Raw genomic sequence first — 27,433 nt, forward strand, 5'->3', positions numbered from 1 at the left:
TGTATCTGCGCTGTGTGAGTCACACACACTTTACTTTCAGTTGCAGTTGTTTGTTAACCAACAGTGAAAGGCCAAGTAAAGTACAGTCATGGGTGTGGCTGTGAAATAAAAACACACACTAGTTGGTCAGGGCAACTCCCTAAATAGGTCTAAAGGTGAAACCGTAAAGATAAACAGTGTAAATGTTCACTTTCGATAATTCATCTTGGGTTAAGGGAAATAAAGTGGAAAATCAGATAAATGACGGAAAACTATTTCATTCTGAAGCCGTGGAAAATATTGCCAGGCCCACTGGGAGCAAATTAGAGTTGCAATGTCTTGCCCAATGACACGTGACAGCAGACAGTCACAGCTGGGATTCAAATTATTTACCCTTCGGTCACTGGACACACGCCCTGAATCCATTTTAAGACAAATCCATACTGTCTCTTTTATTTCTTCTGTTATTTATCCACCCAAGTTGAAATAGTGAACATTGACATCAGATTAATAAAATATTTTGTGTTACTTTGTACCGAATGTTAAGGTACTGAAAAATGTTATATATGTTCAAGACGTAAGTGTTTATCAATTCCACGACAAATACAGAATAAAAACTCACTGAAATGGTCCGTGACATCCTTGTTATCATTCAATATAAATTGCTCCACCAATAAGCAGGTTTTTATCTTAAGATTTATTCAACGCGAAATATTAAATGTTTTTCAAACAAGCTATTTTTAAATTGAAGCTATCTTGCCAATCCTAAATTAGTTAGGGACAGTGTGACGTATTCATTTGAATGGTTTACACTTTTATGGTGGTTGTGCTGTATGAATTGGGTAGCAGCGCCCCCGAGTGGCATAAAAGAACACTCGCATGCCATTGATGATTTGTTATGCGGTGCAATTCTGGCGCCACTAGGCGGGGGAATTTGGTACTTGATTGAATATAACAACGAAAGTGGCGCGACGTGATCAATAACCGCACAATGTCGTCAGTAGAGAGAGCATTTCGGGAAATACCTTTAAAAAAAGATATTTGACTTTTAGAAGTTACAGATCTTACAAGTACATATGCAGCTCATGGCACAAATGCGCGATCCCTGGGGCATTGTTTAAGCTGAGAGACCCCCCCCCCCTTCCCCAAGAAGTAATACGTCCCCCAAAGAGCGTTAGATAATTTTTATTTAACACATTGAACATGTAAACATGGAAAGAGGGAATCCCGCATATCCATTTTTGATCAGGACCTGCACATTAGCGTCGACCATAGTTTAATAGTGGGCGTGTCCGTTTCCCGTGGGTGTGAAACGACTCACGCCGCCTCCCGCAGTTCTCCACTAGAGGCTGCTTTAAGGGGAACTGTCATCTGACGATATCTGACAACAAAGTGCCATCCTTCAGGCGTCTTCTTGGCGCGAGCAATTAATTAATGTAATCGGAGGTACAAGCGAGCCTCTCATCAAACTACGGAGCACGGCTCCGTCCTTCCGTCCCCCTAAACGCGGTGATGGCGAAGAAGTCGCTGAGCAAAAAGTCTTTCAAATCTTTTTTCACCAAGAGTGAACCCAACCCGGGCGAGTCGTCGGTGGAGAGCGCGGAGAAAAAAACAGACGAGAAGAAGAGGTTCAAGTTGCCAAAGTTGAAGATAAAGTCGAAGGGGAGCCCCTCTTTCCCGAAGCAGCAAGTGTTCAGGTAAAAGCGTGCACAGGTGTCAGCATGGCTCGTTTGGGATTGTAACCGTCAGTCGCTCGATTAAGAAAACCTGCAGAATCGACCCTGACTAATTTAAAGGACGCTCGGTGTACACCACGTGAGAGAAGCAGTCGGTGTTTTGCTTAAGGGTACAACCGTAGTGCTAACTACAGCCGTCGCAATGCGAAATTATTGTCTAACTGCAGTTTCTTCAACTTGTGGTCTTCAAGCTACCCTTGTGTGGATACACGAATGCTTCATCTAAACGGCGGTCATATCGAGGCCATCCACCATCATCGCTTGATGCTTTCCACAAGCAATGATTTCGTTTTTTTCCTGGTAACTGTGGCCTAAGCTTTTCATTGAGTGCTGGTCCAATAAATGTGTTCACCTCTGTGTAGGAAATGTGTAGCCATGGAGGGCCTTCCTGTGTGACATTTGCAGTCATGCATGGAGCCCCAAAGGTTTACAAAACAAAAACAAAAACAAAAAACCAACAACAAAAAAAGCAAAACCAGAATTTTTTTTTTGCTTTGTCCATCCAAACATTGTCTTCATTAAGGTGGCCGCAAGCCACTTACAGATTTTTACTTTTGAGAAACTCGCAACATTTGAAAAGGTTTTTGTTGCACGGCCCTAAAACCGGAATAAAAATAAATAAATACAAAGGATGCCAAAAATAAGATACTTAAGTAAGACATAATACTGTGTTGGATCATGCCATAGAACTAGAATAATGTTGCAAACTTTAAATTCTAAATTCATACAATGGGTATAAAAAGTATACACACCCCTGTTCAAATGCCAAGTTTTTGTGATGTAAAAAAAATATCAAGTATCAAGTACAACTTTATAGTCAAATGTGCTGTATGTGGAACAGACAGCACAGATGAAATTTCCTCCCTCTGAAACAGACCACAAGAGGAGCCACTGCGGGTGCCCGCGCCGCCATTAAAAGAACACTTGACATAAAATGACGAAATAATACAACAAGCCACTTAAAACGGATAAATGACCATTCAAACTTACTCCACCATTGTTGGTAACATGTACAACTCAATTGAAAAAAAAACTGTTTTTAGAGAGGAGAAATAAAACTAAACAAATGTGGTTGCACAAGTGTGCACACCCTATCATAACTGGAGATGTACTTTAGCTGTGCTCAGAATTTCCTTATCACGTGCAAACTCGTGTCGGCACACAACTGCCACCATTCAACCACAGTAAAGTTCAGATGTTCTAAGTTGGCTTTTCCTCAAGTCATACTTTCTAGCAGACGCCTGAAAGTTTTGTGCAAGCACTTGACAAGGATTTGGAACTGTTCATAAGTCCCTCCGCCATAACTTAGGTCCCACCTAAAAAAAAAAACATTACACGTTTTCTCCTCATGTTTCAATGACTTTGTCATAAACGAGGTAGTCAAAATATTAGAAACACACACACTGCAGCTCTACAATGGTGAAATTTACAACCACAATAACAAACATTTTAAGTGATGCCCCTTTGGAGGTGTCAGTCAAAACCTAGCAATATTATTTTTGGAAAGGCAACGTTTTGAACTCTTATTGGATCTCTGAGATTGTGCAGGTGTACCTAATGAATCGGTATGTCTATTCATGAATTCATTCGATTCGCATAGACAGACAAATGGAGTAACAATGACCTTAGACATGCTTGAACTCTTTCCTCAGCGCTGACTTTGTGGAAGATTTCACATGTCCCCTGGACGGTTGCATTCTGAAATGTGTTTTTACTGGAGGGAAGGTTCAGTCCTTGTAGGGTCCAGAACACTATTTGTATGTATCATCACTGATATTTAACTACATTATCTAAAATAGGAATATTTGCATGAAGTCGAGGTGGCATTTTACACATTTTGACTGAATCTGTTTTGGGTTTTTTTCCTCCTTCTGGGCATCGATGTACTGCACAAAAAAATATACAAAGAGGGCAAATTAGGACAGTTCTATTGAGATGAGTTTTTATTTGAAAAGTTGATGGATGTATCGTATCTGAATTTGTTATTGGACGTCAGACATGAACGATATCGCATGTTGTCTAATTCAGGCAAGTGAGGATACAGCGCTTTGTCCAGCCGAAAGTAGAAAAGTGTGTTTGTTGCCGGGACGTGTTCGAGATGTTGGAAATGCAAAAAAACAATTCCATGATGTTGTTCATCGGGTGGTTATACAGCCGCCACTGACTGGCAGTGTGTGTTTGCTTAGTGAAAAGACCAATAAATGATGGGTTTGCTCACGAGCTACATGCTTCCAGACTGGGGTAAAGGTTAACCACATGCTTGTGCACTGAAAACGGTAATATTTAGTTCGGAAAGAATATTAAAAAAAAAAAAAGAATGATTTGATCCTTTTGTATAGGTTGTATTTATTTATTTTTAACTTGAATCATTTCATGGACAGCAGTTACGACAGTGGACATCTTATCATGTTAGCGGGTTACAGGATGCATGAAGTTTTTTTTTTTAAGTTTTTGTTTTTTTAATGATGCATTTTGCTCTTGTTCGTTCCACGACTTTGACTTCCCAAGACTTAAAGCAATAAACGTTACGGTTTAGCATCTCACAATTCCGGGGGTTGAAAAGACAAAAAGTGAATGTCGACGGCTTGTCGAAAGCCCAACAATGGCAGCTCTGTGTGTGTTTTTATGTTTGCGGTTGCAGATTGTCAGGTATGCGTACGCCCGGCGGATACGTCATTCCCGACAATTACACAATGCCCGTGCCTTCGACGGGTTGTCAAATGTGTTCCTCGCAAGACCTTCAAGATGTCTTGACGATGCTTTCGAGGGACACGGCGTGACACGCGGAGGTCCTCGCATGGGACGTCCATTTTAAAACGAGTGTTGACGCGCTGCTCCGTTCTTAGAAGCGGCCCCAAAACGGCTCTTCAAAAGCTCGAGCGAGGGAATAAAAAAAAGGGCGAAATGCCTTTGAGCCACGAGTCGATAAATTTGACTTGTTCTCAAGATGTCAGTTTGCTATGTGGCTTCCTGGACCTTCCAGTTGTGCGACGCAGAGCAAGCAGCCCGATGTGTTGACAGCTTTTTCGTGACCCGTTGTAGTTCAAGTCCCGTTTCGATGTGTCCGGTTCTGCTACAGATCCTGCATTCAAGCAATAATTCGAAAAACAAATGAAAGATTGCATTTGGATAAAGTGAAATAATGTTCCAATACATAATCACATGATATGTTTCTCTTTCTTTTTTTTTTTCTTTTTGGTAATGATTTTCAACATTAGCCCAATGCTACATTGATACTTTGCTCCAAAAGTCACACTAAGAGAATACGGAATGCCGCTGCAAGGAACACAACGTCAATCTCTGTTTAGCCGGTTCTGATCAACATTCTCCACGCGGTGATTCATTGCCTGTGTTTCAAAAAAAAAAGAATTGTGTCCTGTCGCAGGACAATTACATTTGCCATCCTGTTATTCTCTAATAATGCTCGGGGTTGTCCGTCGCTTGCACCATTATCAGTGTGTTTTGCCAAAAACAAAACCCCAAAAATATCACATCTGACTCGATTGCATTGTCGCTTGATTGTCATATTCAACCGAAAAGTGCAAAACGCATTCCAATGAAATGAAACAAGTTGTGTCCATTCATAGGCCCGCTCCTAACTCAATTTCTTAGGTACCCACTGATTTTATTTATTTATCCTCCCCAACTGACCTCACGATCCTCGTAACGCGCTTATGATCCTGTGCGTGATGTTTCCCCCCAAAAAACTAGCATAGATCCAGTCAGGATGCTTCCTGTCGTTGACCCGTAGAAATGAATTAAAAATGGAATGATGCTAATTTATGACATCATTTGTGCCATTTTGGTGTTTCTCAGTCCTGCTGAACCCGTTACCAGTCCGGTGGATGGACCCGTCTTGGCCAAGACAAAATCACCAATATATGCCAGTGCGCCGAGGTCAAAGGTCAGTAAAGCAGTTGGTATCATTGCCTCAGTTCTTTCTTGCATCTGATCTGGTAACGTATTGGTGGGATTCAAATCAATCCATAGGTTCATTGGAACCCTTTCAGGGACAGCGGTCATGACGGCGAACAGCCTATCATTTTGTCAGGTTACAGGTTATCATTAATGATGCATGAAAGGGTTAAATTTGACACTGTGGGGGGTAAAAAAAACAACTGAGCTGAACTTTGAGAGAAAATAAATGTACACAAATGTACAAGTGGCAATTCGCCGTATGAACGTGAAGAGAACCCGATGCAACTTGATGAGTTTGTAATCCTGTCACGAATCAGGAACTTCTTGTTATGCAAAACATGTTCACTCTTCCCTTTTAATGAGGTTGTTTTTAGTCAAACAATACAAGAAAGTCATACCGGTGTTGCTGCGGGGGACGACGAATAGAACTCTTGCCGTCTGCTAGACAGGCTAGATAGTATGGACCTCGGTGCTCCGTGTTTATATTTTGTCACCTATGCAAAATAGCATTTTGATGTACAGCTTGAAAGCATGGATTCATATTTCAAGAGAACCTGTCTGGTTTTTAAGAATGTATTATTATTATTTTTTTGAAACGATCATGTCTTGGAATAAATGTTGACACAATGTGAAGGGTGTCCAGATGGATCCACTCCATCCTGTGGGGGTTTATGGGTGATATTTGAGCGTGATAAGCAATCCCTTCCACCCCCCGTAACCCACCAAAAAACACCAGATCAGTTTTGCATCGTTGTTATTTCATAACTAAATTTCTGCAAGTCATTTGAAAAAGCAAAATAGACAATTTGATTTGGCACTCAGTCCGAGAATCCGTTTGCACAATTGCTGGGAACGTTCTGAATGCTAATCTAAACGGCGTTGTCAAAAATGGGCTCGTTTACTGTTGAGATAAAGATTTCCTTAAAACCTTCTGAGTTCTCAATCCCATATTTCAGCACATTGCCAGTTATTGGCCAAATCCAAATTGTCAATCAACACTTCACACGGTGAGTCTCTCATTCTGTCCAGCAGAGGGCGCAGGTGCTCTACTGAGCGATCGTGCTTGGAGGCAAACCGGCAAAGCTGCAAATTTGTCACGCGTCAAGGAATGTATTCATCATGTGACGTGTTTGTTTTCTCCGTGCCAACGGCGAACCTGTTCCCATAAAAAAGCGTGAACTATGACTCATAGTTCCACTTGACATCCGGTTCATTTTATTTAATTTTTTCATTCGCTGAAGATCACAAACGCGAACCCGGCACCAATTTGGCACGACGTAGAAATGACATTCGAGTACATCGATCATACAAATAATGTTAAACCCCCTTTTTTTTAATTTCAAAATGTCTACCATGTGGACATACCGATAATTAAAAAAAAAAAAAAGACAAGTGATGCTTCAAGCTCCACCTGTTGTGATTTGTCCGTGTTTAGCATTTTATTTTGCAACTTACGATGCACTTTGATGATCGTTTTAAGCTCTTCATTTTACTTGACAACCCATCCGTAACAGAAGGAAGAATTTGAGTAGGCACCTCCCGGGGAGATTCTATCAGATAGATTTATTATCATCAAGTCTCGTCAAAACATCCACAAACGCTCTCACGCCACTCTAATCTCAAAACCATTTCGGATTCATGTGGACCAGTCAACCATGTCCCCCTCATATCATGCAAACTGTTTTATCGTGACCCGTAACTGTTTTCACAATGGTGAGGTCTACTTTTTTTCCGAATCAATTTTTGTCATCTCCTTCCAAAAGGATTCAACAGACAATTCAAAATGCCATCAGTTCGGGGCCGTCCGCAGCCCCGATATAAGTCGGTATTTGAAGAATTATTTTTTTTATTTTTCAGTAGATCATGTTCCTTTCATCTTCAGGGTGGAGCGGTAGTAATGCTTGGAATGAAGAACGGGGTGCGAGCTCGTTTTCCCGTGTAAAGTCTATTAAGAGCTCGTTGCTGTGGTTGAATAGCTTTCATTCCTATATTAAGGCATTCCTCTCAAAGAAGTCCCTTTTTTCCAAGTAGTGTAGTCTGTAGTGGCATGATTTTATTTTTAGTCTTTTATACCACCTGCCTCAAAATCTCAGTCAGATTGTAAGTCAACAAAGTTAAAAAAAAAAATCAACGGGCAGGTATGGATGCTCTTTTCCAAGCAATTGCTAGCATTTGCTATGCATGTATTGATTCTGCTTGCCTCTCCTTCTTAGGCCCAACACTTGAGCACCTCTGAGACCAATCTCCATAAACCCAACAAATTTGCCACATTTTCCTTCGGTCTTCTGAAAAAGCAGAAAAAGAAGAAAGATGAGAATCTCTCTCGAAGCGCTTTTGGTCTCCATCGAGCGGATATTGAAGAGCATAATGAGGTAACGTTAGTTTTGCAGGGTGTCATTCATCTGGGGGAAAAAAGAAAAGAAAAGTGGAACTACATTTGCAAGTCTCGTCAGACTTACTCAGGAGATGATTTTGTGATCTCTCCGTAGAGAAGCGTGGACCTCGCTCTTCAGGGCAACCGAAGAGCAGCGCTCAGCATGTCTCAGCCAGCGCTCGACACCAGTGACAACTTTGACATCCCTTCCCCTCCGTCCGTACATTCCAATGTCTTAAAATCTTACTTGGCTCTCTCGCAACAAACGCGTTTCGCTCGTACCTCCAAGGCAGGACTTCGAGAACATCCGACAAATGGCTCGGACCTTCTCTTGCACGCTATAGGTCAAAACTCGGCGACTGCAGATATTCACGTTCAATCGGAAGAGAAGGAAAACAGTCCCGTGGACAGCAACCGGTCTGATTGTCACCCCCCTTTACCGGATGCTTCGTATCAATTTCCTGATGAAGCGGTCGGCGGCGACTTGGCCGAGGAACGCCGTGTTTTCCGGCAATCGAACACTGACGGTGTTCCACCGTCCCATCATGAAACGAGCGTCCTCGACACACCTGATGGCGGATCCCCAAATAATGAAGCTGATGCTACTGAGCGCGCTACGGAATCCGCTGTGGTCCAACAAGACATCCGAGCGACTCACGACGAAACTTCGGAGATTGCCGACAAAACGTTGCCCGTTAGCAATCGTACCGTCAGTCCGTCTGCCAATCAAGATGCGGTTTATGGCGCTTTGTATGACTCGCTGTTCCCCCAAAGTTTTACCACCGAAGTGCTGTCTTCAGTCCCAACAAGTCATGGCGACATCTACCGCGAGACCAGAACCGTCACCAAATCCGAACCCCTTGTGATTGAAACATCTTCACATTTTGAGGAAGAAACAAATCACACCCAAACTTCAAGTGTTCCTGATAGAAATCCTACTTTTGGCGTTTACGACGAACGGCCCTCCCACCAGCGCTTTTACTCTTGCAATACGACCTGGAAGGACCTAATCACCCCCCGCGGCTATCAATCTTCCGCTTCCCATCCATCGAGCTATTCTGAACATCTCGACAAGAGTCCTTATTCAGTCCGCCCCGATGCAGGCGTCAAATTAAACAGTGTCGGTCTACGTGAAGAAACCTCAGCCCCCGTGGCTCCAAACGCTGCCCTTCCTGTTTCTGACTATTTAACAACCCTAGGGACAGACACTCGGGTTACAGACTCCAAACGGAGGGCGATCCTCGTCAAAGAGGTTGTAGCCGAGGGGGTGAGTCGGGATTCTGGATTTTCCTCTTCTAAACCAGACAAAGTGACCGCAGCAGCAGGTTTGAAGAGAGAAAAGGATGCGGATCAAGACTTTGTTTCTTCTCCCACCCCCGGACTCCAGAAGACTTCTTCTATACCTTGCAGCCCGTTGTATCTGAGCGTGGGATCAGATGATGGGAGCACCGTGGACATCTATTTCAGCGCGGAGGAGGACAACGTTTATAGTTTGGATGAGCAAGTTCACGTCGGGGACAAGCGAGAAGATGAAAGTTTTGGGGGTCCGTCAGAGGTCAGCCGCTTCGAGAAGGTGCCATTGGCTAAAGAGGCAATTGAGAGAACGGAACATTTTGCGCTCTTTAGCTTTGGGAGAAGCGAAAGAGCCAACAAGGAAATGGAAGATCTCGAAGAGCATCGGCACACATTCCAAAGAAGTCACAGAGAAGAATTCCAAGTGCCCTTCACTGATAGAACCGAGTTTCTTCAAGCTGAAGAGGAGTTGGTCGCCCAGGTACTGCCGAAGATAAAAGAACAGGAGTTACCGGTCATACCGGTTCTGCCGGCGAAAACGGCAATGGAATGCGAGTTGGCTGCACCCTCCGGTAACACGCAGGGGCACGGGGCTGACAAAACCTGCATCAAGGTCACCGAAAAACCAAAGTGGACCTTAAGCGAGGAGCGAGATCTGCCAGACCGAGATCTGCAAAGTCCCCGATTTTTGCTTCAGAACAACGCCAGGCGGGAAGATAAAGACTTAAGCGCATATCAACTCAAAGAGGCGGAGGAGAAACATTTATCGATTGCAGTTACAGCTAAAGAAGAGCGGCAGGAGCGTGCGTGCGACCAGAGTACCGGTTCGACACGTGCCCTTCCGGCCTCTCGCGTCGCCGAGGTAGACGCGAGCGTCGCGTCGCACGGCGCCGAGCTGGAATCAGACGCCGCTGCAAGTCGACACAATAAGGTGGCACGGGAGAGCGAGTGGGCGGATACAATTGCTGAGAGCGTAGGAAGCGGCGTGCGGCCAGAGCAGGGAGCAGTTAAGCTGTCAGACCTCAAAGCGGACACACGCCATCCTCGGGAAGAAGCTCTGCGGGAACTCTTTGGGACGCAGGGGCAGCTGCCAGAAGCGCAAACTGACCTTCAAGAGCGGTAAGTGGAGAAACAAATTTTTGAAAAAGTAAATAGGTCGCCATTGTGTCTAAGCAAGTTTGAAGACGATTGCGAAATCATCACGTGGTGCAGTTATTGGTCTAAGTGGCGGCTTGTTGTAAAAGTCGAAGTGAATTATGCCTACGTTGAGGATGTTTTTCGGCATACAACATGGAGCCGAAGGGATAATCTTGCACCTGCAACGACCCCTCCACCCACACCCCCCCGTCGATGTAAAGGGATACACCGCACATGTCGAGCCAAGCCAACGAACCATGTGCGCCCTACTTTCTCAGCTTACAGTGTTGTCGAATGATAAAAACCCATAAAGGTTGTCAGCATTTCCTGTCATAAAAGGGTAGGGTAAGTATTTGGAATGCGTGGAGTTTGAACCTGCAGTTGATGCGGCACAAGTCAACCATAATAGTTCAGATAACATGAAGTTGGAGAAGCACATCTGATGCGCGGTATGACTTTGGCGTTGGTATTACATTTTATTGGTGTGAAAGGAGGTTGTGTTTAGAATAACAGCTGGTCAGCATGATTGCACGGAAGCTATGACAACCGATCTTAAAACTGGTACAATAGCTGAGCAACAAATTGGTGGAATGGCTGTTCATGCTGAGAAAAGTTCAAGTCAACTTTGTTGTCAAATGTGCTGTATGTAGAGCACAGGTGAAATTTCTTTCCTCTCAACCACAGTAGGGAGAAAGTAGTGATTCAGTCCATTTATTTTTAACTTGTTTTAACATTCTGAGATGTTTTTTATTTATTTATTTTTTACATTACTTAATGGTCCTACGCCAAACTTATTTTATCGTCTTTGAAGTCCTTGTATTGCGTTTGGAAGATAATATGGGTTGGGAAATGCCCACGATGCCCTTTTTTTTAAAGCTATTGTTTTAGCTACTCTAACTCACTGGTCCTCAACTGCTGTCACCCGTGTTGTTGCAAAGTTGTGAGCCATTTTCTAGAGGTTTTTGGCGGTTTAAAAGTAAACTCTTAAAATACAGTATGTTTTTTTTTTTTTTAACCCCATTGCAAATGTGTTTGACATCCCGCCAAAAGCATATCGCAAGCTAGCGATGGCGTATGCTAGCCAAAACCTGAGCTGCAGTGTGTTTGTTTATAGAGTTTCTAGTGAGTAATTTCCTGACATTGTGTTTTCTGAATGTTATATGCGGGAACCCCGCAGTACTGTTTTGAAAATAATCTGAATACAAATTCACATTTTTGTTTGTTTGTTTTAACTAGTTGGCCGCAACACTTGGACCCACCATTGCCAGTCACTGTTATAGTGGGTCCAAAATGTCTTGCGACTGGACCTCTCCTCAATATTTGATATGTAGAAAAGCTCTGATTGGATCACTGCTCTCATTAAATCGATTGGTAATATGCTATATCTCTATGTCTGCGGTCCGAATGAAGTCACTCAAATCTAATCCACTCTTTTGGCAAATCTTTTATCAGCTATTGCATTGAATAGACAGACTGTATAGATTCTCAAACTGAAACCAGGTCACCCGTATTTGAAACCATATAAATCATGAAATAGCGATTTGGGATTTAAAGACCTTTTAATTTTGCCGTGAATAATGACAGAACAAGCCTCATTGAACAGGTTAGGAGCCTACGGCATTTTATTTTTAATCACACCTGAACTGTCGCGCTCTATTTGTCTCTGAAATGCAGTGAATGCTGCTCGGCTGTTTTCGAAAACGGAAAGTCTGAGGCTTCACCTTTAGACACACGCATTTGTAAGCATAACCTCACCGATCCCATCGCTGCTTCACTATTACTTGGTACTTATAAAGCCAACGGGTTTGTTTATGTTTTGTTTATGAAGCGCAATTGAACAAAAAAGCCAAGAGGGCTTGTCCAAGATTCGACTCCCTTCAGAAAAGGATTTGGAATGTCAATGATATAAAATGAAGACTGAACTTGTGCCAAAAACTAATTAAAGTACAATCTCAAGACAGAGGCAACTTGCAAAGAACATTCTTGGGAAAAGAGACATTTCATTACAATGACAAAGAAGTAAGGAACATGAATGTGTCTTTTAAACCGGACTATTCTCGGTTTTGGTGTGTGTGGTGTCAATCGCTACACAACACACCGACTCAGTCTGCGTCACAGGAAATACAATACCAGTGAAAGGTTTGGGTCCGGCTTTAAATTCAAATGGCCTCGAGAGGTTATCAAATTAAAGTGACATTGATTCCCATTACGAAGCTGAAAAGGCTTGAGATGTGCAAAGCTGGCTACTGTTGTGGTTTGAAAAACGCCTTTAACGTTAGCAAAGGATTGCGTCCGTGTTGCCTGTATAGTCTGGAGGATCTCAGTTGTCATTTATACTGTAGAAAAAGAATTAAAAACACTGAATGGGAAGGCATTTCCAAATGTTTGACTGGTACTGTGTTATAGAATGTACGTTGCTAGGTTAGCATCAAATCACACAGACTCACAATGGACTTTAGCTGAAGTACAGAAAGAAGACTGATGATTAGGACTTGACTATTTTTGTGCTGTGACTTTTGGTGTGTCCTGTCACAGGAGGAAAAATAGAAAAAAAAGTATGGACTGAAATGTGCCTGCGGTTATTTAATATTTGCCAAAACATTTGTGTTGTCATTGCTAATGCTCCTTGGTTTATGTTCGTCTGTCTGTCAAAATGCCATCTGTGGATCCTTTGAGCTTGCTACAATTCTTTTTTTCATTTTTAATGTTGTGATGTCATCCAAGGATCTCCAAATACAAAACAAGAAAAGGATGGTTTTCGTTGTTGACTGAGTAGTCAAAAGTAGATATCTGTTTGGAAACGCGAGAGTAGAAATACATCCAGAAAATGAATAGGAAGTGTATAGAGAGCAGGACAAATTCACTTGAGTACTCAAAGTATTTGTAGCTAACCTCCTTCGACTGCAAACATATGGCCGACTGACTATATGTGTGGTGAGATGCAATTGCAATGCGTTGAAGCGCCACACGATGTCAGCAAATCCCCGACTTTTCACTTGAACCAGTTCATCGATTCTCAAGCACCAGAAAGTTAGGATGGTTTGTCAGAAGCTCACAATGAAAACACCTGCAATTGGAAATGGTCAAAATAGCTTTTTAGATGTGTTGGGGATTTTTTTTTTCAAACAAGTAGAGGAATCTGAGCCACAAATGTGTGTCATAGTGCTAATCTTAACCGGAAGACAAAAGTGCCCTGCCCCAGCTAACACACCATACAGGTTTCGCCTGTAGTAGAGTCATGAGGTTAAAATGAGGAATTATACTCCCATATATCAACACGGGGACATCTATCAATCCCATTTGAATCCCATCCCAGATGATTTTGGGCGAGAGCTGCCGTCAATTTTCATTCTCTCCGGTGATTATTTTGTTTATTTGGCTACAAATGCGAAACGAAACCACATCATTTCAAAAAATTGATAGGAAGAAGTCCAGACTGTGCTTTAGTGTCGTTTTGGGGTTCACGACCTCATCTCATAAGTTAAGTATGCAAGGATGGAATTTTGGAATTGTGTCACCGGTTTAAAATCCATGATCTGTCACCACTGGATTTGTTTCTTTTACTTGAGTCATCTGTTACCTTCGTTCTGAAATCCCAACGCAATGTGGTGTACCAGCCTACCTCAGACATGAACGGAATGACAACTTTGCGGAGAATTCCGTCCCATGTGCCAAGCCACACCTATACTTTACGGAAGCCATCTGCTGCTTGAAACTGGGTTTGGTTTGGGATAAGTAGCCCAACTAATCGGTGTCTTTTCACTCACCAAATAATTAATTCTGTCACCTGCCACATCTAATGGCATCAATTTTTTTTTTATAAAATTGCCTTTAAAAATGGACTCAACAGTGATAATCATGCTGCTTCATGTTTGTTCTCCGGATGTCTGTAAATATTTGATCAGGCTTTTGTGTTGGATTACATAGTCTGATCTTGTAAAAGAAAGTGTAAAGTCCCGTTGAAAGCAGCCTTGCTTGTTAGCTGCTTTATGTTGGTTTAACAAAAAAAAAAACATTTACAGTTTACATTTACAAGATGTGGTGACGTGAGTTCTGTTTTGTAACGTAATCCACGTACAAAAAGTGTTCTCAATGCCAGCTTGATGTCACGCTAGAAACAAACATATGATTTTCTAAAGGCGTCTGTTTGTTTTGGTGTCTTTTATATCATCACTCACCAGGATTATTCATTTTTGATCATTGCTTACTTGAGTGGACAGTTTATAATGTCATCAAGTTACAGGTTATCATAATTGGTGCCTGAAAAGGGTTAAATGGGACGACACAAACCACCCGAATTTCCGGAATTGGTTTCAGCGCTCTGAAAGCCCTTCATGTAAACATACCGTTTACATTGTCAATAGCTTGAGGCTTCTAAGTCTCTGGGTGAAAGTAGTCGTCAGTGCGCACATTCTTTCAGGGTACTTCCACGGCCTGTGACTGAAAGCAAAACAATGGCCGACGTTTCATTGCTTCTTCAAAGCTTTTTCAGCTGCAAAACTGCATGACGTGCCAAATATGTCCACGAGACTTATTATAAAACGGGCCGAGCATTCCTTTAGTCATTCACTCATAGAAATGTGCATAATTGCATTGCTCTTTAGCTTATGCGTATTTACTGTAGTCGGTGTCACCTTTTTTCTTATTCGATTTAATTTTTTTTCCAGATCCCCCACAGCACCTTCCGACACCTTTCATGCACACGATCCCGAGGCCCACGCAGACCACCAACCCGATGACAAAATGTATTCAGGCTATAGCAGCCTGAACGCCACCCTGCATGAATCCGGAGACCGTTTCCGTCAAGTATCCCCGATGCCGGATGACGCAGCCCAACGGGAGGCGCTGTCTTACGGCCTTACGGAGTCGAACGGAGCAACGCTTGGCACGGAACGCGTCCGGAAAAGTTCATTTGATGGTGTGTCCAGATTCATGCCCCAAGAGGAGTCGTTTTTGTCGGGTAATCAGAGCTACAGACTATCCGACACCTCCTCCAGCTCCTACTCCTCCTCCGTTCTCCCCGAGGCCCCGTCATACAGCTACGGCGGCCAAAGTGAGCTTGGCAGACAGTCAAAAGGTAAGTGGGGGAGGAGCCTTTTTTTTTTTTTTTGGGTGGGAGGTGTCTCCTGCACCTGCAGGTGAAAGCGAGAGATGGTGGGAGGGATAGGCAGAGAGTCACGCCAGGACTCACAACCACCTTCTGTTTCAGCCTTCCCCGCGGACGACACAGACGCATCCTGTTTTACTGGTGTGTTTAAGGCCACCCTCGTGGAGCTCGACGACCCAGCGGCTGCCGGCTCCACACCCCCGGCCTCCCCGGACGTTGACTGCAACCAGTTTGACATGGACAACCTGGTGGATACCCTCAAGAGCATGGGCCCCTCGCTGAGGCCGAGAAGCATGAGCCTGCGCGGGCCCACCGCCGTCCCCGTCTCAGCCTTGCCGCCCATTGTGGAAGACGCCCCCAACCCCGGCGTCTCCGACATCCTCGCAAGCCCCACAAAGAGGACGCAAGCCGGACCGGCCGGCGAGGCCCGCAATGGAATTTACACGCTGCCCGCCGATCTGGGCCTCAAGAGAAACACGAGCAGAGACACGCGCTCGCCCATGGAGTTAATGAAGAAGGTATGACATTTTTATCTTGGGTGGAAGCATGATTGGATGTTACTTGCAGCCTAACCCGATTTACTCTCCCTCTCTCTCTCTCACGCTATAAATAGAGCCTTCAAAGAATTCTGATCTGTCAGTAGATTCGATTTTGTTACAATGTCAGTGGGATTCAGTCGAGTTTGATCCCATTCAAGTCATTTCAGATGGAGAATTCCTATAAGACATTTCACAGCTCTCCCTATCACGCTGACTTTTTTTTTTAACTCATAAATCATATTGGAGATTATATTGTACATTCACAAGAGGTGCATCAACTTGAGAAAAAAAAAAAAACACAACAACATTCTGCTCAATAAATTCCGTAAAGGGAGAAAGTCATGCCCGGTCGTTTAATATTACCTGAAGGGAAGTTTCATACCTCAAATCTTGAAAATCGCTCCGCTTTAAGAAATGAACCGACTGAATGTCGTTTTCTGTTTGACGGCTTCCCAGCAGGAGCAGTCTGGACCGAGAGACATGCCCCTCAGAGCAACCGCCAGCCAAAGTATTCTCATGAGGAAATCTTCCGATGCTTCGGACGAGCACAAATCCCTCAATGGGAACGCGACGCAACAGCCGTCCAAAACCCGTCTGGAGAACAGCGTCATCTTTGGAAGTTACAAATCCTCCTCCGTGGATCAAACGCAGGATAACAGCAAATTCCAACGTTCGGTGTTCCGCACCGGCTCGCTCCCCGATTTGGGCTCTTCTAATATTCGGAAGGAGCTGAGCGAAGTCAACGCCGCCACAGATTCATCATCCCGCTTTGAACGCTTATCTTTTCTCATCAATTCCCCGCCTTCTTCATCCAGCTTCTCGAGCGGGTCCGATGACGTCACCCCTCGCAGAAGTCTGCCCCTGCAACAGAACCTCACGTCGTCGGTCTCGAGCGCCATCCCCTCTCGCCATCTCAGTCCCACCGGTACTTTGGAGAATCACCGTTTGTTCCCCACCACCGAATCGGCCTCCTCTTACTTAAAATTTGGCCAGACGCTGAGCCAAGGAATTGGCGCCGGCGCCATCAGTGCCCCTCTCCAGAGGAGCTTCAGTCACGAATCCATTTCGGTGGGTGCTCAACAGAATTCGCTGATCAACAACAACCTCCTAAGAGGACCTCAAATCCCAAAAACTGAACCGGAGAGGACTGTAAAATACAGAGCCTTTCCCGATGCTTATGTGAGTATCACCGCTGAATCGTTGACTCAACAACGTGATCACAATTATTTTATTTTATTTTTTTAAACATGGAATCCTTGGATAAAAAAATCATGGTCGTCTGCACGCACAGTGCCACTTTGAGGAACGCTTTCGTTAACTTGTGCCGTCGACTTTTTCGTGCAGGTGCGTCCCGCATACCCGTCGCCCTTTGCACAGCACGCGGCCATTGCAATTATTAAAGAAAAAAAAACAACTAACAATAGGTTGACTTTTTAGACTAGGCGAGGCACGTGACATCATCCTTGGGTTTTATGCGCCGTCACCGAACTTTTTTTTTTTTGCCACACCGTGACGAGAAGCACCACAAAAAGCAATCGAGTCCAGATTCCGGCTACGCCTAGCGCCGTTATCGAATGAATGAAATAACCACGGGCGTGCATCACCAATGGCTCTTGTTGTCATGGTGCTGATTTACGCTTTGCGTTACTTGCAATGGACTGAATAATAATTGCTGGGAATGGCAACATTACAGAAACAAAAGTGGGGGCGGGGCGGGGCGGTGGTGGGGGGGGGGGGGGTCATTGAGACTTGTATGCACGAGGTACTGCACGCAAGTGATTGTCGGCATTTTATTGACGATGGTATACCCGCACTCACGCTTATCGTCAATCATTAACTCTTTCGGGGACAGCGGGCACGGCGGTGCGCAGTGTATCGGGTTACAGGTTATCATTATTGGTGCTTTTTTTTGCTTTTTTTTTTAGTTGGATTTCACTCGTCACTTTAGCCATCGCCGAGTATTTTGGGAAGCTGTTGTGAGAAACCCAAATGCGCTGTGGGAAACTGTTAAGTGGATAAACCAGACGGTCAAACTCCTAATATGCCATTTGCACAAAAGGAGTGTCGGCTTCTACCCACGGGAATACCGTACGGTTGCCACCGGTAATTTTCAGAGCAATGTTTGCACGAGTTAAGTCAACAGCCTCTGCATCTTAAGTCCTGAACAGCGTCCACGTAGTGAAAGTGGGACAAACTTTCAATATGCCCCGCTGATAAAAATGGAGGAGGCTTAAAAACACAATGAAAACTACAAACTATTAAGTCGAGCCCGTGTGTCGGGAACGCAGTGTTGTTGCGAAGACACAAAGCACTTTAATGGCCTCTTATTAACTCGACGGCTGATTACAGGTAACCACCCACACGCAAATGCGTTTCATCGAGTTCAAAAAAAGTCTTGAGTGGCCTACTCTAAAGGCATGACAGCAAAAATGCTTTGAGGCGCTCGTACAAATATGCTAGCTTTGTACGATTTTCCTGGGAGTCATGCCGTAATCGGTATACTGTATGGGCAGAAATCCGGGAAGTTGAGTTAGTTTTATTGTTACAGCTCAATCGTGCAGTGCTGAGTGCGCACAGAAACAATTGGAGGGCGTGTTGTGCAGGCGGCTATTTCACGGCGTTGATGTGCTCCCGGGAGAATTTAGTGTGTGGCGAGACCACCTCCTTTAATTGACTGCGATTGAAGTCACCGGTGCAAACTCCCACAACGGCGCTGCCCTCCCTCTCGCTTCCCCATGAAAATATAAATAAATGCAGCGCCGTATCTCGAACTACACGTGAACAATTGTTTCTTTTCCGGTACCAAATCGACATCGATAAAGGCACGGCTGGCTGAATTCGGTGCGAAAAAATGTCTCTCGATCCAAAAGGGGCTGGAATAATGTTCGTAGTCTGTACGGATGAGTCAAGATGAGCATTTTCAGCCAACCCCTGTACTTTTAAGCAAAACTTTTCTCCGTCTTGAATGTGTACCCTCCTGACGGGAGTCAACAAGGATGCGATTTATAGCTTGATCCTCCTCCTTTGTATACGAAGGGGAAACTGGCGGATGCTGGCAAACCAGGAAGCGCAGCGTCCACCTCACGGCCGATATTGCGGCTTGCCAACGCTTTCTAAAGATGACGTTCTGCCAAACCTCGTCGTGCATTGAAACCATCAGTGACACAGCTGGCTTCAGGGCACATGCCCAACTTTTCTCTTCTCTTTCTCTGTCCCTGTCAGCAATGTTCTCTCCACACCCATTTCAGCTATCTGTCTCGCTCTTTTTTTTTTTTTTTTTTTAACCTAGGGCCACACCCCGACTTTTGTGTTTGTCTTGCTCTCGTTAATATTGGATGAAGTCGACTTGACAGCTGACAGAAAAATAATCACATGGTTTGTCTGATTTACTTTTGTTCAGTAGGTAAAGGTTAACTTTCGCTGAATGCCGAAATTGCACATTCCACTTACGCGGGAATAATTTCCTTGAAAGGCTTCTTTGAGTGTTTTTTTGTTGATTGATTTTATTTGACATTAAACGGTACAGCTGTTTGACCTTCATAGGTCACATACATTGATGAGGGAAAAAACTGTTTATCAAGGGGATAGATAGTTCACCGAAAAAAAACATTTTAATGTGTGTGCTCCATCTTGAAATTGTAAATTAAGAATAAGTACGTTCACGAGATGCAATTTTCATCCTGGCCTGGCATGTCATGTCCTGCAAAGAGAGCGAGGCGCTTTTGAACTAGGAAACATAAAGTTTTCTGGATGTAAATAAGTAAAATGTTATCTTACGCCTTCCATACTTTCAAATTTTCCGTGGGATAATGTTGAATTTTTTAATAAATTGTTATATATATTTATTCATCTATGGTTGGCAAACCCGCCTCACATTTCTGAGGTAGAGAGTTGTTATTTGCGTCATACCCAATACTGAATCGTCACACATGGAAAAAAAAAATAAAAAATTCACGCATCGACTAGCAACCGCTTTGGACACACGCAAACATTCTGCAAACAGTCAAATAACGCGTCGATGGTGAAACGCACAGCGACCCCATTCATGGGTTGTCGCTTCGGTGTCGTTATCAGCATGCGGAACACTGCGAGGCATCAGGTTCAACGGGTACGGATTAATGAATACTTTGTGTCAGAGAGATGTGGTCATGGGGAAGAGAAGTTCCATTTAACGCCGATGCCCTTGAACTTCAATAGGAAAGGGGGTGGGGGGGACTCATCCGGTGCCCTACCGTAAAAACAAAGATATATAGATTTTATAGTTCTTCTTTCACTCATTCACTCCCAAAGACGTTTTTAAACGTCTTTTCAGACTTGGTTCAGAATTGGTTGGTACTGAATGAGTTAATATGCACGCCCGAAGAGTGCCTTGAGGACGTTCTGCTTGCTGATGTTTTAATAGCGATGTATGTTTGTTTGTTTGTTTGTTTTTTTGCCCGTAGCTCACCAAAGAAAAGGAACATGGGAAGCTCAACCCTCGTCCCGGGAAGGTGAGTCTCTTCGCAAGCTTTCGTAAAGCGAGCTTGCGAGTTCACGTTCATAGCTGACATCTGCTGTTAAACTCAACTGGAGCCAAATTACGGCTGTGAGGTATCTGACTTGAAAAGGATCAAACTTGTCAGAGAGTCATTCAAAACGTTCTTGAAGTACTTGAATGTTCTTGGTTAAAGGATCCAAACCGGACAAAAGAGAAAACAATCCTTGCTTGCCACCACGCCTGACTTAATATTTCCATCCATTTTCTTATCCGCTTCTCTCTCACGAGGAGCGTGCTGGAACCTATCCCGCATTTACTCGTTGCTAGCCAATCGCAGGGCTAACTTAATACTTTGATGGCTTAATTTACTTGATTTCCAAGATATTGGTTCCCTTTTAAAGATTTTAAAATAATTTGATCCGGTTTGCCACATTAATGTTATTATAGGATTAGGTTGTGCCTTATCTTCAAGGGAAAAGTTAGCTATAGCACAGTTGGATGTTGGCAAACGTTGACATATCGCCTCTCAGAATATCGCCTAAATTGTGATTGTACTTCCTGTGCGCTTTTTTTGTGTGTGTGTGTGTGTGTACAGATGTATATTTTTGACCGACCCGGGATGTGCGGCCAGAGGATCGAGTTGTGTGGCGATATTGCCGACGCCACGTCTTGGGAGCTGCAGGAGACAATTTCCATCAGGGTGATCCGAGGAGGGTAGGAGACCGATTACGTCACCGCTTTTCACGTGTGTCTCGATGCAAACCAGCTAACGAACATCTTTGCAATTTCCCTCATGCCAAATGCAAATTGCCTCGTCGCTAAGATGCTAATCTGTCAGCGCTTCTTGAGAAATTTGAGTGATGTGGTCACCCCTCTCCCGCCTCCCCAGATGGGTTCTGTATGAGAAGCGCAACTTCAAAGGAGAGAAGATCGCCCTGGATGAGGGCGACATCGAGCTCACCTGCCCTTTCCAGCAACCCAAGGCAGAGGGCGAGCAGCAGACCAATGGACAGAAGGTCGCCGGGGAGCAAAAGGGTGAAGAGAACGGAGAAACGAGCGAGGGACAGACCAAAACGAAAGCAGCCAAGAAGTCCATTATCGGATCCGTTCGACGGGCAGTGAGGGTAAGCGCAAGTTAGGTTTCATTTTGTGCCTGTCGATCTTGTTCGTATTATGCAATGCACTGTTGCAAGTGGAAAAATGGAACAAATTATATCTTCTGCTTTGGGTCATGACGACTTTTTTTTTTTATGTCAATACTTGATATATTGATACAGTGAAGCGGCACACAAACTGCCTTTTTGAAACGTAGAATTAAATTCTGAATTGAAACTCTAGTGTGAGCCGTTTGATTCTTTCAGTCAGGAATTTATTTTGGGATTACACTTTACAATTCAGTCGATGAGATCTCCTTCGCAATGTTTTGCTGTGAAATGTCGCGAGGTGTGTCAAATACACAACGTGCCAATATGTAAGATGCGCTAGTGACATCTAGTGGTGTGGTGGACCTCTTCACCTGCGAGCTGGTGACGACGTATGATGCCGGGACAAGCTGCTCGTGAATATACTGCCACTTCTTATCAAAACCCTTTTCGGGAAGTCATTTGGAATGCACGTATATGGTCGCAGAGACGAATGCCGCGTGCGATGCGTTTCACTTCCGTTCCAACCTCTCACCCTCAAGGACTACAGCGTCCCTGAAATCAGCCTCTTCCCGGAGGAGAACGCCGAGGGGAAGAAAGTCATCTTCAGAGATACGTCGGAGGATGCGAGAATTTTTGGATTCCCCATCAAGGCTAATTCGATCATCATCAATGCCGGACTGTGAGTGAATGGAGGAAGAGCGTTTTAGGAAGTGAGGTGTGACGGCGTGATGATTTTCGTTGGACTTCGGGTCGTACACAGGTGGCTGGTGTTTTCAAAACCCTTTTTCGAGGGCTCTCCGCGTGTGTTGGAAGTCGGCGGCTATTCCAATCCTGCCTCCTGGGGTGTCGAGCAACCCTATGTGGGGTCGTTGCATCCGCTCAAAATCGTAAGTGCTTGCAAATCCGCCACAAGTCTGCTTTTGTTTTGAAATGATTATGTTGACGCATGGGCAGTAATAATTGGTGTTCCATTTTTTTTCTTTTTTTTTTTTACGCCCGTAGGGGGAACCAAAAGTGGAAAACATAAGTGAACCAACGGTAAGAAAGCACGCGTAGAGTAGATATTGCATCTGGTACTAATTTAGAGAGATTGACGTTGAGGTAAAGTTGTTAGAAATGTCGCTTATAAACATATTGGCAAATGTGATTACCGTCTGCTTTTCTGTTTTCAATACAGTCTTTGTTTTTTGTTTTTTTTTGTCTCCAGATTGAGATTTTCGAAAGGTCGTATTTCACGGGCAAATCAAGGATCCTCACCTCGAACATGAAAGATTTCATGACACGAGTGGACAGGCAGCAGGGCGCCTTCATGTACTCTGTGGGCTCCCTCAAAGTGCGCGGAGGAATGTGAGTTCCGGGTGAAAACGGCTGCTTGTCACCAGCGCAATACAGTGACTGCAGTTTTTCAACCTGCGCATGCGCGTGTGTGTCTGTGTGTTAATGTAGCTGGGTGGGCTATGAGAAGGAAGGATATCGAGGCCACCAGTACCTGCTGGAGGAGGGCGAGTACCATGACTGGAGAGTGTGGGGAGGCTCAAACTCTGAGCTGCGCTCCGTTCGGGTTCTCCAGGCTGTAAGTTGGAAGGGATATTTTTTTTTTTTCATTTTTAAACCTCACCCATTAGTTTTAATATTTAATAAACATTTTTTAATTGTAAGTTTGCAAAAGGTGGAAAGGACTGCGCTATTGTAATCAGGTCAAGGTACAACCGAAAAGTACAGGGCTAGAAATTTACTTGGATTAAAAAATTAAAGTAACTTTTTTAAAAGAACTTTTTTTTAAAGTAGCGTGTACAGTGGAAATGGGACGAGTTTCAAAGTACAGTTTTCTTAGATCAGGCCTCATAATGAAGCAACTGTACTCTTTTTTTTTTTTTTTCCCTTTCCAGTAAAAAAATAAAAATGAACAAAAACATACTCGGGTAAATGCAAATAAAATTAACACCATTGAAAAAAAATGAAATCAATTCAAATATATTAAAATGAAGTTTTTGCAATGCATTTTTTAATCCCTTATTGTCAATATTTTTACTTTTCAAACGGAAACCTTTGGGGTTGGCTGTCAATGACTTACAGATTTATTATTATTATTATTTATTTTACTGATCGCTGCCGGGTTCCGTGCACGCCGTGGTTTTGATCTACGCTCCACTTCTGGTTTCTGCAGGACTTGAGCGACCCCTTAATGGTGATGTTCGAGCAGCCAGAGGAAGAGGAGGGTGCCGTCGCCCAAGAGGAGAACACCTTTGAGGTGACGGAGGCCATTCCAGATGTTGAGCTTTTTGGCTTCAAGATCAACACCCATTCCATCCAAGTCTTCAGTGGAGTGTAAGTCCAAACCGAAAGTCCTCTGCGAATGATACGGAATGAACCGATTGTTGAAGAATTGCGTTGACATGCCGCTTCCTAGGTGGGTAGCCTACTCCCATGTGGACTTCTCCGGTAACCAATACATCCTGGAGAAAGGCTTCTATAGTACGAGTGCAGACTGGGGTTCCCGTGACACTCGCATCTGTTCCGTGCAGCCAGTTCGTTTGGTGAGGCCAGCGAGAAGCTGAAGATGATTGTTGAAAATGCAGCTGCGGGGGATGAATGTTAATTTTACCTTGTTTGGCTTTTAGGCTCCAGCTGACGGTAACAGGACCAGAAATGAGGTGAGTCTTTCAATTTATTTTGAACCGCACCTTGTTTAATGTTCTAAATAACTCAAACGTGGATATCACAGAATGTCATTGCGTAGATTGTATTTGTGTGTGTGTGGATCGATGTTGCCAAGGCAACGCATGCAAATCTGATACTACACTTTTTTTTTAAATCCGACCGCCATGGTCTCCACATCTCGATTTGCCTTTCTCAGATACTATTGTACTCGGAACCGGACTACAAGGGAGAGTGCCTTATCTTCAACTATAAACAGGAAGCCGCAACAGAAGAATTCCAGACCAAGTCCTGCAGAGTTGTTGGAGGAAGGTGCGAGATTTGAAACCCGCCACGATGTACACAAAGAAGGAATCTGTCGAGGTCTAAAATTATATTCATCATCTTTTTTTTCCAGCTGGGTTCTCTATGAGAATAAAGATTTTTCAGGGACCATGTATGTCTTATCAGAAGGAGGCTATCGCTCATTAACAAGCATGGGCTGCCCACCAAACACCTTCATCCGCTCCGTCAAGGCTGTGCCGATGGTTGGATGAATTTTCATACAAAACATTGATTGGATCTCTTCTGGAATGGCTCTCAAACTCCATCTCTCTTTGAGCAGATTTTCTCAGTTCCATCCATCTCATTGTTTGGGCTGGAAGGTCTGGAGGGAAGGGAGATCGCAACAGACTCTGAGCTTGTCAACATGCAAGCGGAGGGCTTCAATGACCACGTCCTTTCGGTCAGAGTCAACAGTGGCTGGTAAGATACTTTGTGGGTGAACCGGGACTTCATATCTGATCATGAGGAGGTGCGGGAAGAGGGTGGAAATGAGATGTTGGGTTTCCAGGAGAGGTAGGGTTAGCGATGAAAGAGAATTCTAGTTTGTTTTTTTTTAAACCCAAAATGGCGCAAATGTGGAGGAGTGAGATAATGACAGACAGGGGCCACAGGACAGAGCCCTGGGGCACACCTGAAGTGAGTGCGAATGGAAGAAAGGAAATTGAGCTGAATAGACAGAGTGCAGTCTTTGAGGTCTGAAGCAGTCCAGGGCTGTGTGAACCAATCCGGTATTAGCGATGCCACTGCAGGAGAGTATATTGAGGGGTATGCACGACTGACGGGGTGTTTATTTGTGTCGAGTGGCCCAGATCCACACACGTCTAATTTCTCTGATGACGACATTTCGTCTTGCTTTTTTTTCTAGCTGGGTGCTATTTGAATTTGGCAACTATAGAGGGCGCCAATTCCTTTTGGAGCCGACGGAAATCACCAACTGGCCCAAGTTCAGCTCTGTGCAGACGATTGGCTCCCTGTATCCAGTCAGACAGGTCTGTCAACAAGTCATACCCTATTTATGCATGACATCTCGGCGCATGTGTTGTTGACTGAATTCTGATTGCTATCCGTAGATCGATAAAAGATAATCACTAAAGTGTTTCAGTTGATTCCAAAATAGAGTTGTTGTTTTTTTGATGCATTTCGATCAAAAAGCTTCTCTTTTGTCAGTGTTTTTTGTAGTACGTCTTCCTGGTGTCATATCAGTACAATGCTGTGATATTTTTTGCAGAAGCGGCACTTTTTCCGCATCCGGAATGCAGACAGCCATCACCTCATGTCCATCCAGGGCGGGGTGGAAGAGCTGAAGTCCGGACGGGTGGTGGTCACACCAGAGGCGGAGCCCATGAGTGACATTTGGTTCTATCAGGATGGACAAATCAAAAATAAGGTCAGTACTTGAACATGTACCTTGATATTTAAAAAACAAAACCAAAAAAAACAATATTTTGCATATGTGTTACTGACTCATGCTGAGACCGTCACTGACATTTTGCCGTTTGATGTAGCTTTCCCCCATCATGAGTCTTCAAGTGATGGGCAATGTTGAGCCGGGAGCCAAATTGGTTTTATGGAACGTGACCCGGCAGCCCGCCCAGACTTGGATGGCCCAGATGAGAGGTCGACTCAGCAGCATTACGTACCCTGGAATGGTCATTGATGTCAAAGGTATAAACATACATTTATAGATTTATTTTTTTGCACTCAAATGTCAACTGTACAAATACGTTAAGGGTTTGTTTTTATTTAAAGAGTTGTTCATGCTATCACTGACCTAGTTGCATTCCCCCCTCCAATGTATTTATTATTATTTTTATTTATTTTCAGGTGGCCAAAGCTACGATAAGGACCATGTAGTGATTATGCCAGAGAGTGACGAGAGGTTAAGCCAACAGTGGGAGATTGTACTGATCAATTAAACCGCCACAGACGTGTTGCTCGCTTTGGCAAAACTTCCACTCACATTTACAGGCTACCGCCCCCCCCCCCCCCCCACCCCACCAGAATCCCCGGAACCAAGAGCAATCCCATGCGTTACTTTTTATTAATTTTATTGAAACCCGTTGTAGTCATCATACCGCCCCCCAAAGAATATTCTATGCTTGTGGTTTGTAGTATACAGAGGACAGGAAGAAGTATTCACACGTAGTTTATGGGGGTAAAAGCTTCAGACTTTACCCTGTTACTTTTCTCATACCTTGAGTGTACAATTGCACACTCCACTCAACTAATGCTTAAAATGGACAGCTGAGAGATAAAGCCAAAGAATGTACGGTATGCAAAATACTTAAAAGCTATTTTTATATTGTGTCAACATATTTTATGGTGTTCCTCATCTCTATGCAGTGTATTGTATGCGAGTTTGTGGGATGTGTATGTCTGTTTTTTTGGTTTTTTTTGCTGAAAGTGCGATAGAGAAATATGTACCTAGATATCGATATATACATACAGTATATATAAAGAGAGAGAAATAGATTAATAATACCTGCAAAAATTGTATGTTCTTTGATACTAAAGTCATAATATATAAACGAGGGTGTGTTTTTAAAATGCTAATAAAATTTAAACGCTGTCTAAGCGAATGAAAACAAAAGTTGTGGTCATTGGGTTACAAAACACTTCTTTTTTTTTTTTTTTAACGTAAGTATTGTATACTCACACGCACCACTGGAATATGTACACAGCGGTATATGATTACTTTTGGGTTGTTTTGTAGTGCCAGCTGTTGAAAGTGCTTGTAAATACAGTT

The 27,433-nt window shown here is 43.8% G+C and overlaps 1 protein-coding gene across 1 annotated transcript; it reads left to right on the forward strand.

The window, feature by feature from the left end:
- Window positions 1-1,369: 1,369 nt before the first annotated feature.
- On the forward strand, window positions 1,370-27,277 carry LOC127604510 (beta/gamma crystallin domain-containing protein 1-like). Its single transcript, XM_052071616.1, has 25 exons — window positions 1,370-1,676; window positions 5,532-5,619; window positions 7,847-8,005; window positions 8,123-10,419; window positions 15,105-15,514; window positions 15,647-16,062; window positions 16,540-17,262; window positions 20,526-20,573; window positions 21,156-21,274; window positions 21,450-21,684; window positions 22,245-22,384; window positions 22,466-22,592; window positions 22,708-22,743; window positions 22,913-23,052; window positions 23,152-23,278; window positions 23,873-24,033; window positions 24,116-24,242; window positions 24,327-24,359; window positions 24,563-24,675; window positions 24,761-24,890; window positions 24,968-25,107; window positions 25,553-25,676; window positions 25,916-26,074; window positions 26,193-26,352; window positions 26,512-27,277. The coding sequence occupies exons 1-25, from the start codon at window positions 1,492-1,494 to the stop codon at window positions 26,601-26,603; spliced, it is 6,489 nt and encodes a 2,162-aa protein (XP_051927576.1). The 5' UTR covers window positions 1,370-1,491; the 3' UTR covers window positions 26,604-27,277.
- The last annotated feature ends 156 nt before the right edge of the window (window positions 27,278-27,433 follow it).

Source organism: Hippocampus zosterae, chromosome 7 (genome assembly GCF_025434085.1).
Source record: "Hippocampus zosterae strain Florida chromosome 7, ASM2543408v3, whole genome shotgun sequence".
In the NCBI taxonomy this organism is placed as follows: domain Eukaryota; kingdom Metazoa; phylum Chordata; class Actinopteri; order Syngnathiformes; family Syngnathidae; genus Hippocampus; species Hippocampus zosterae.

Coding starts and splice junctions, on each gene's coding strand:
- LOC127604510 (XM_052071616.1), top strand. CDS start 1,492: ATGGCGAAGAAGTCGCTGAGCAAAAAGTCTTTCAAATCTTTTTTCACC. Junction 22,385..22,465: donor ATCATCATCAATGCCGGACT/GTGAGTGAATGG, acceptor GGTCGTACACAG/GTGGCTGGTGTTTTCAAAAC. Junction 22,744..22,912: donor AAAACATAAGTGAACCAACG/GTAAGAAAGCAC, acceptor TTTTGTCTCCAG/ATTGAGATTTTCGAAAGGTC.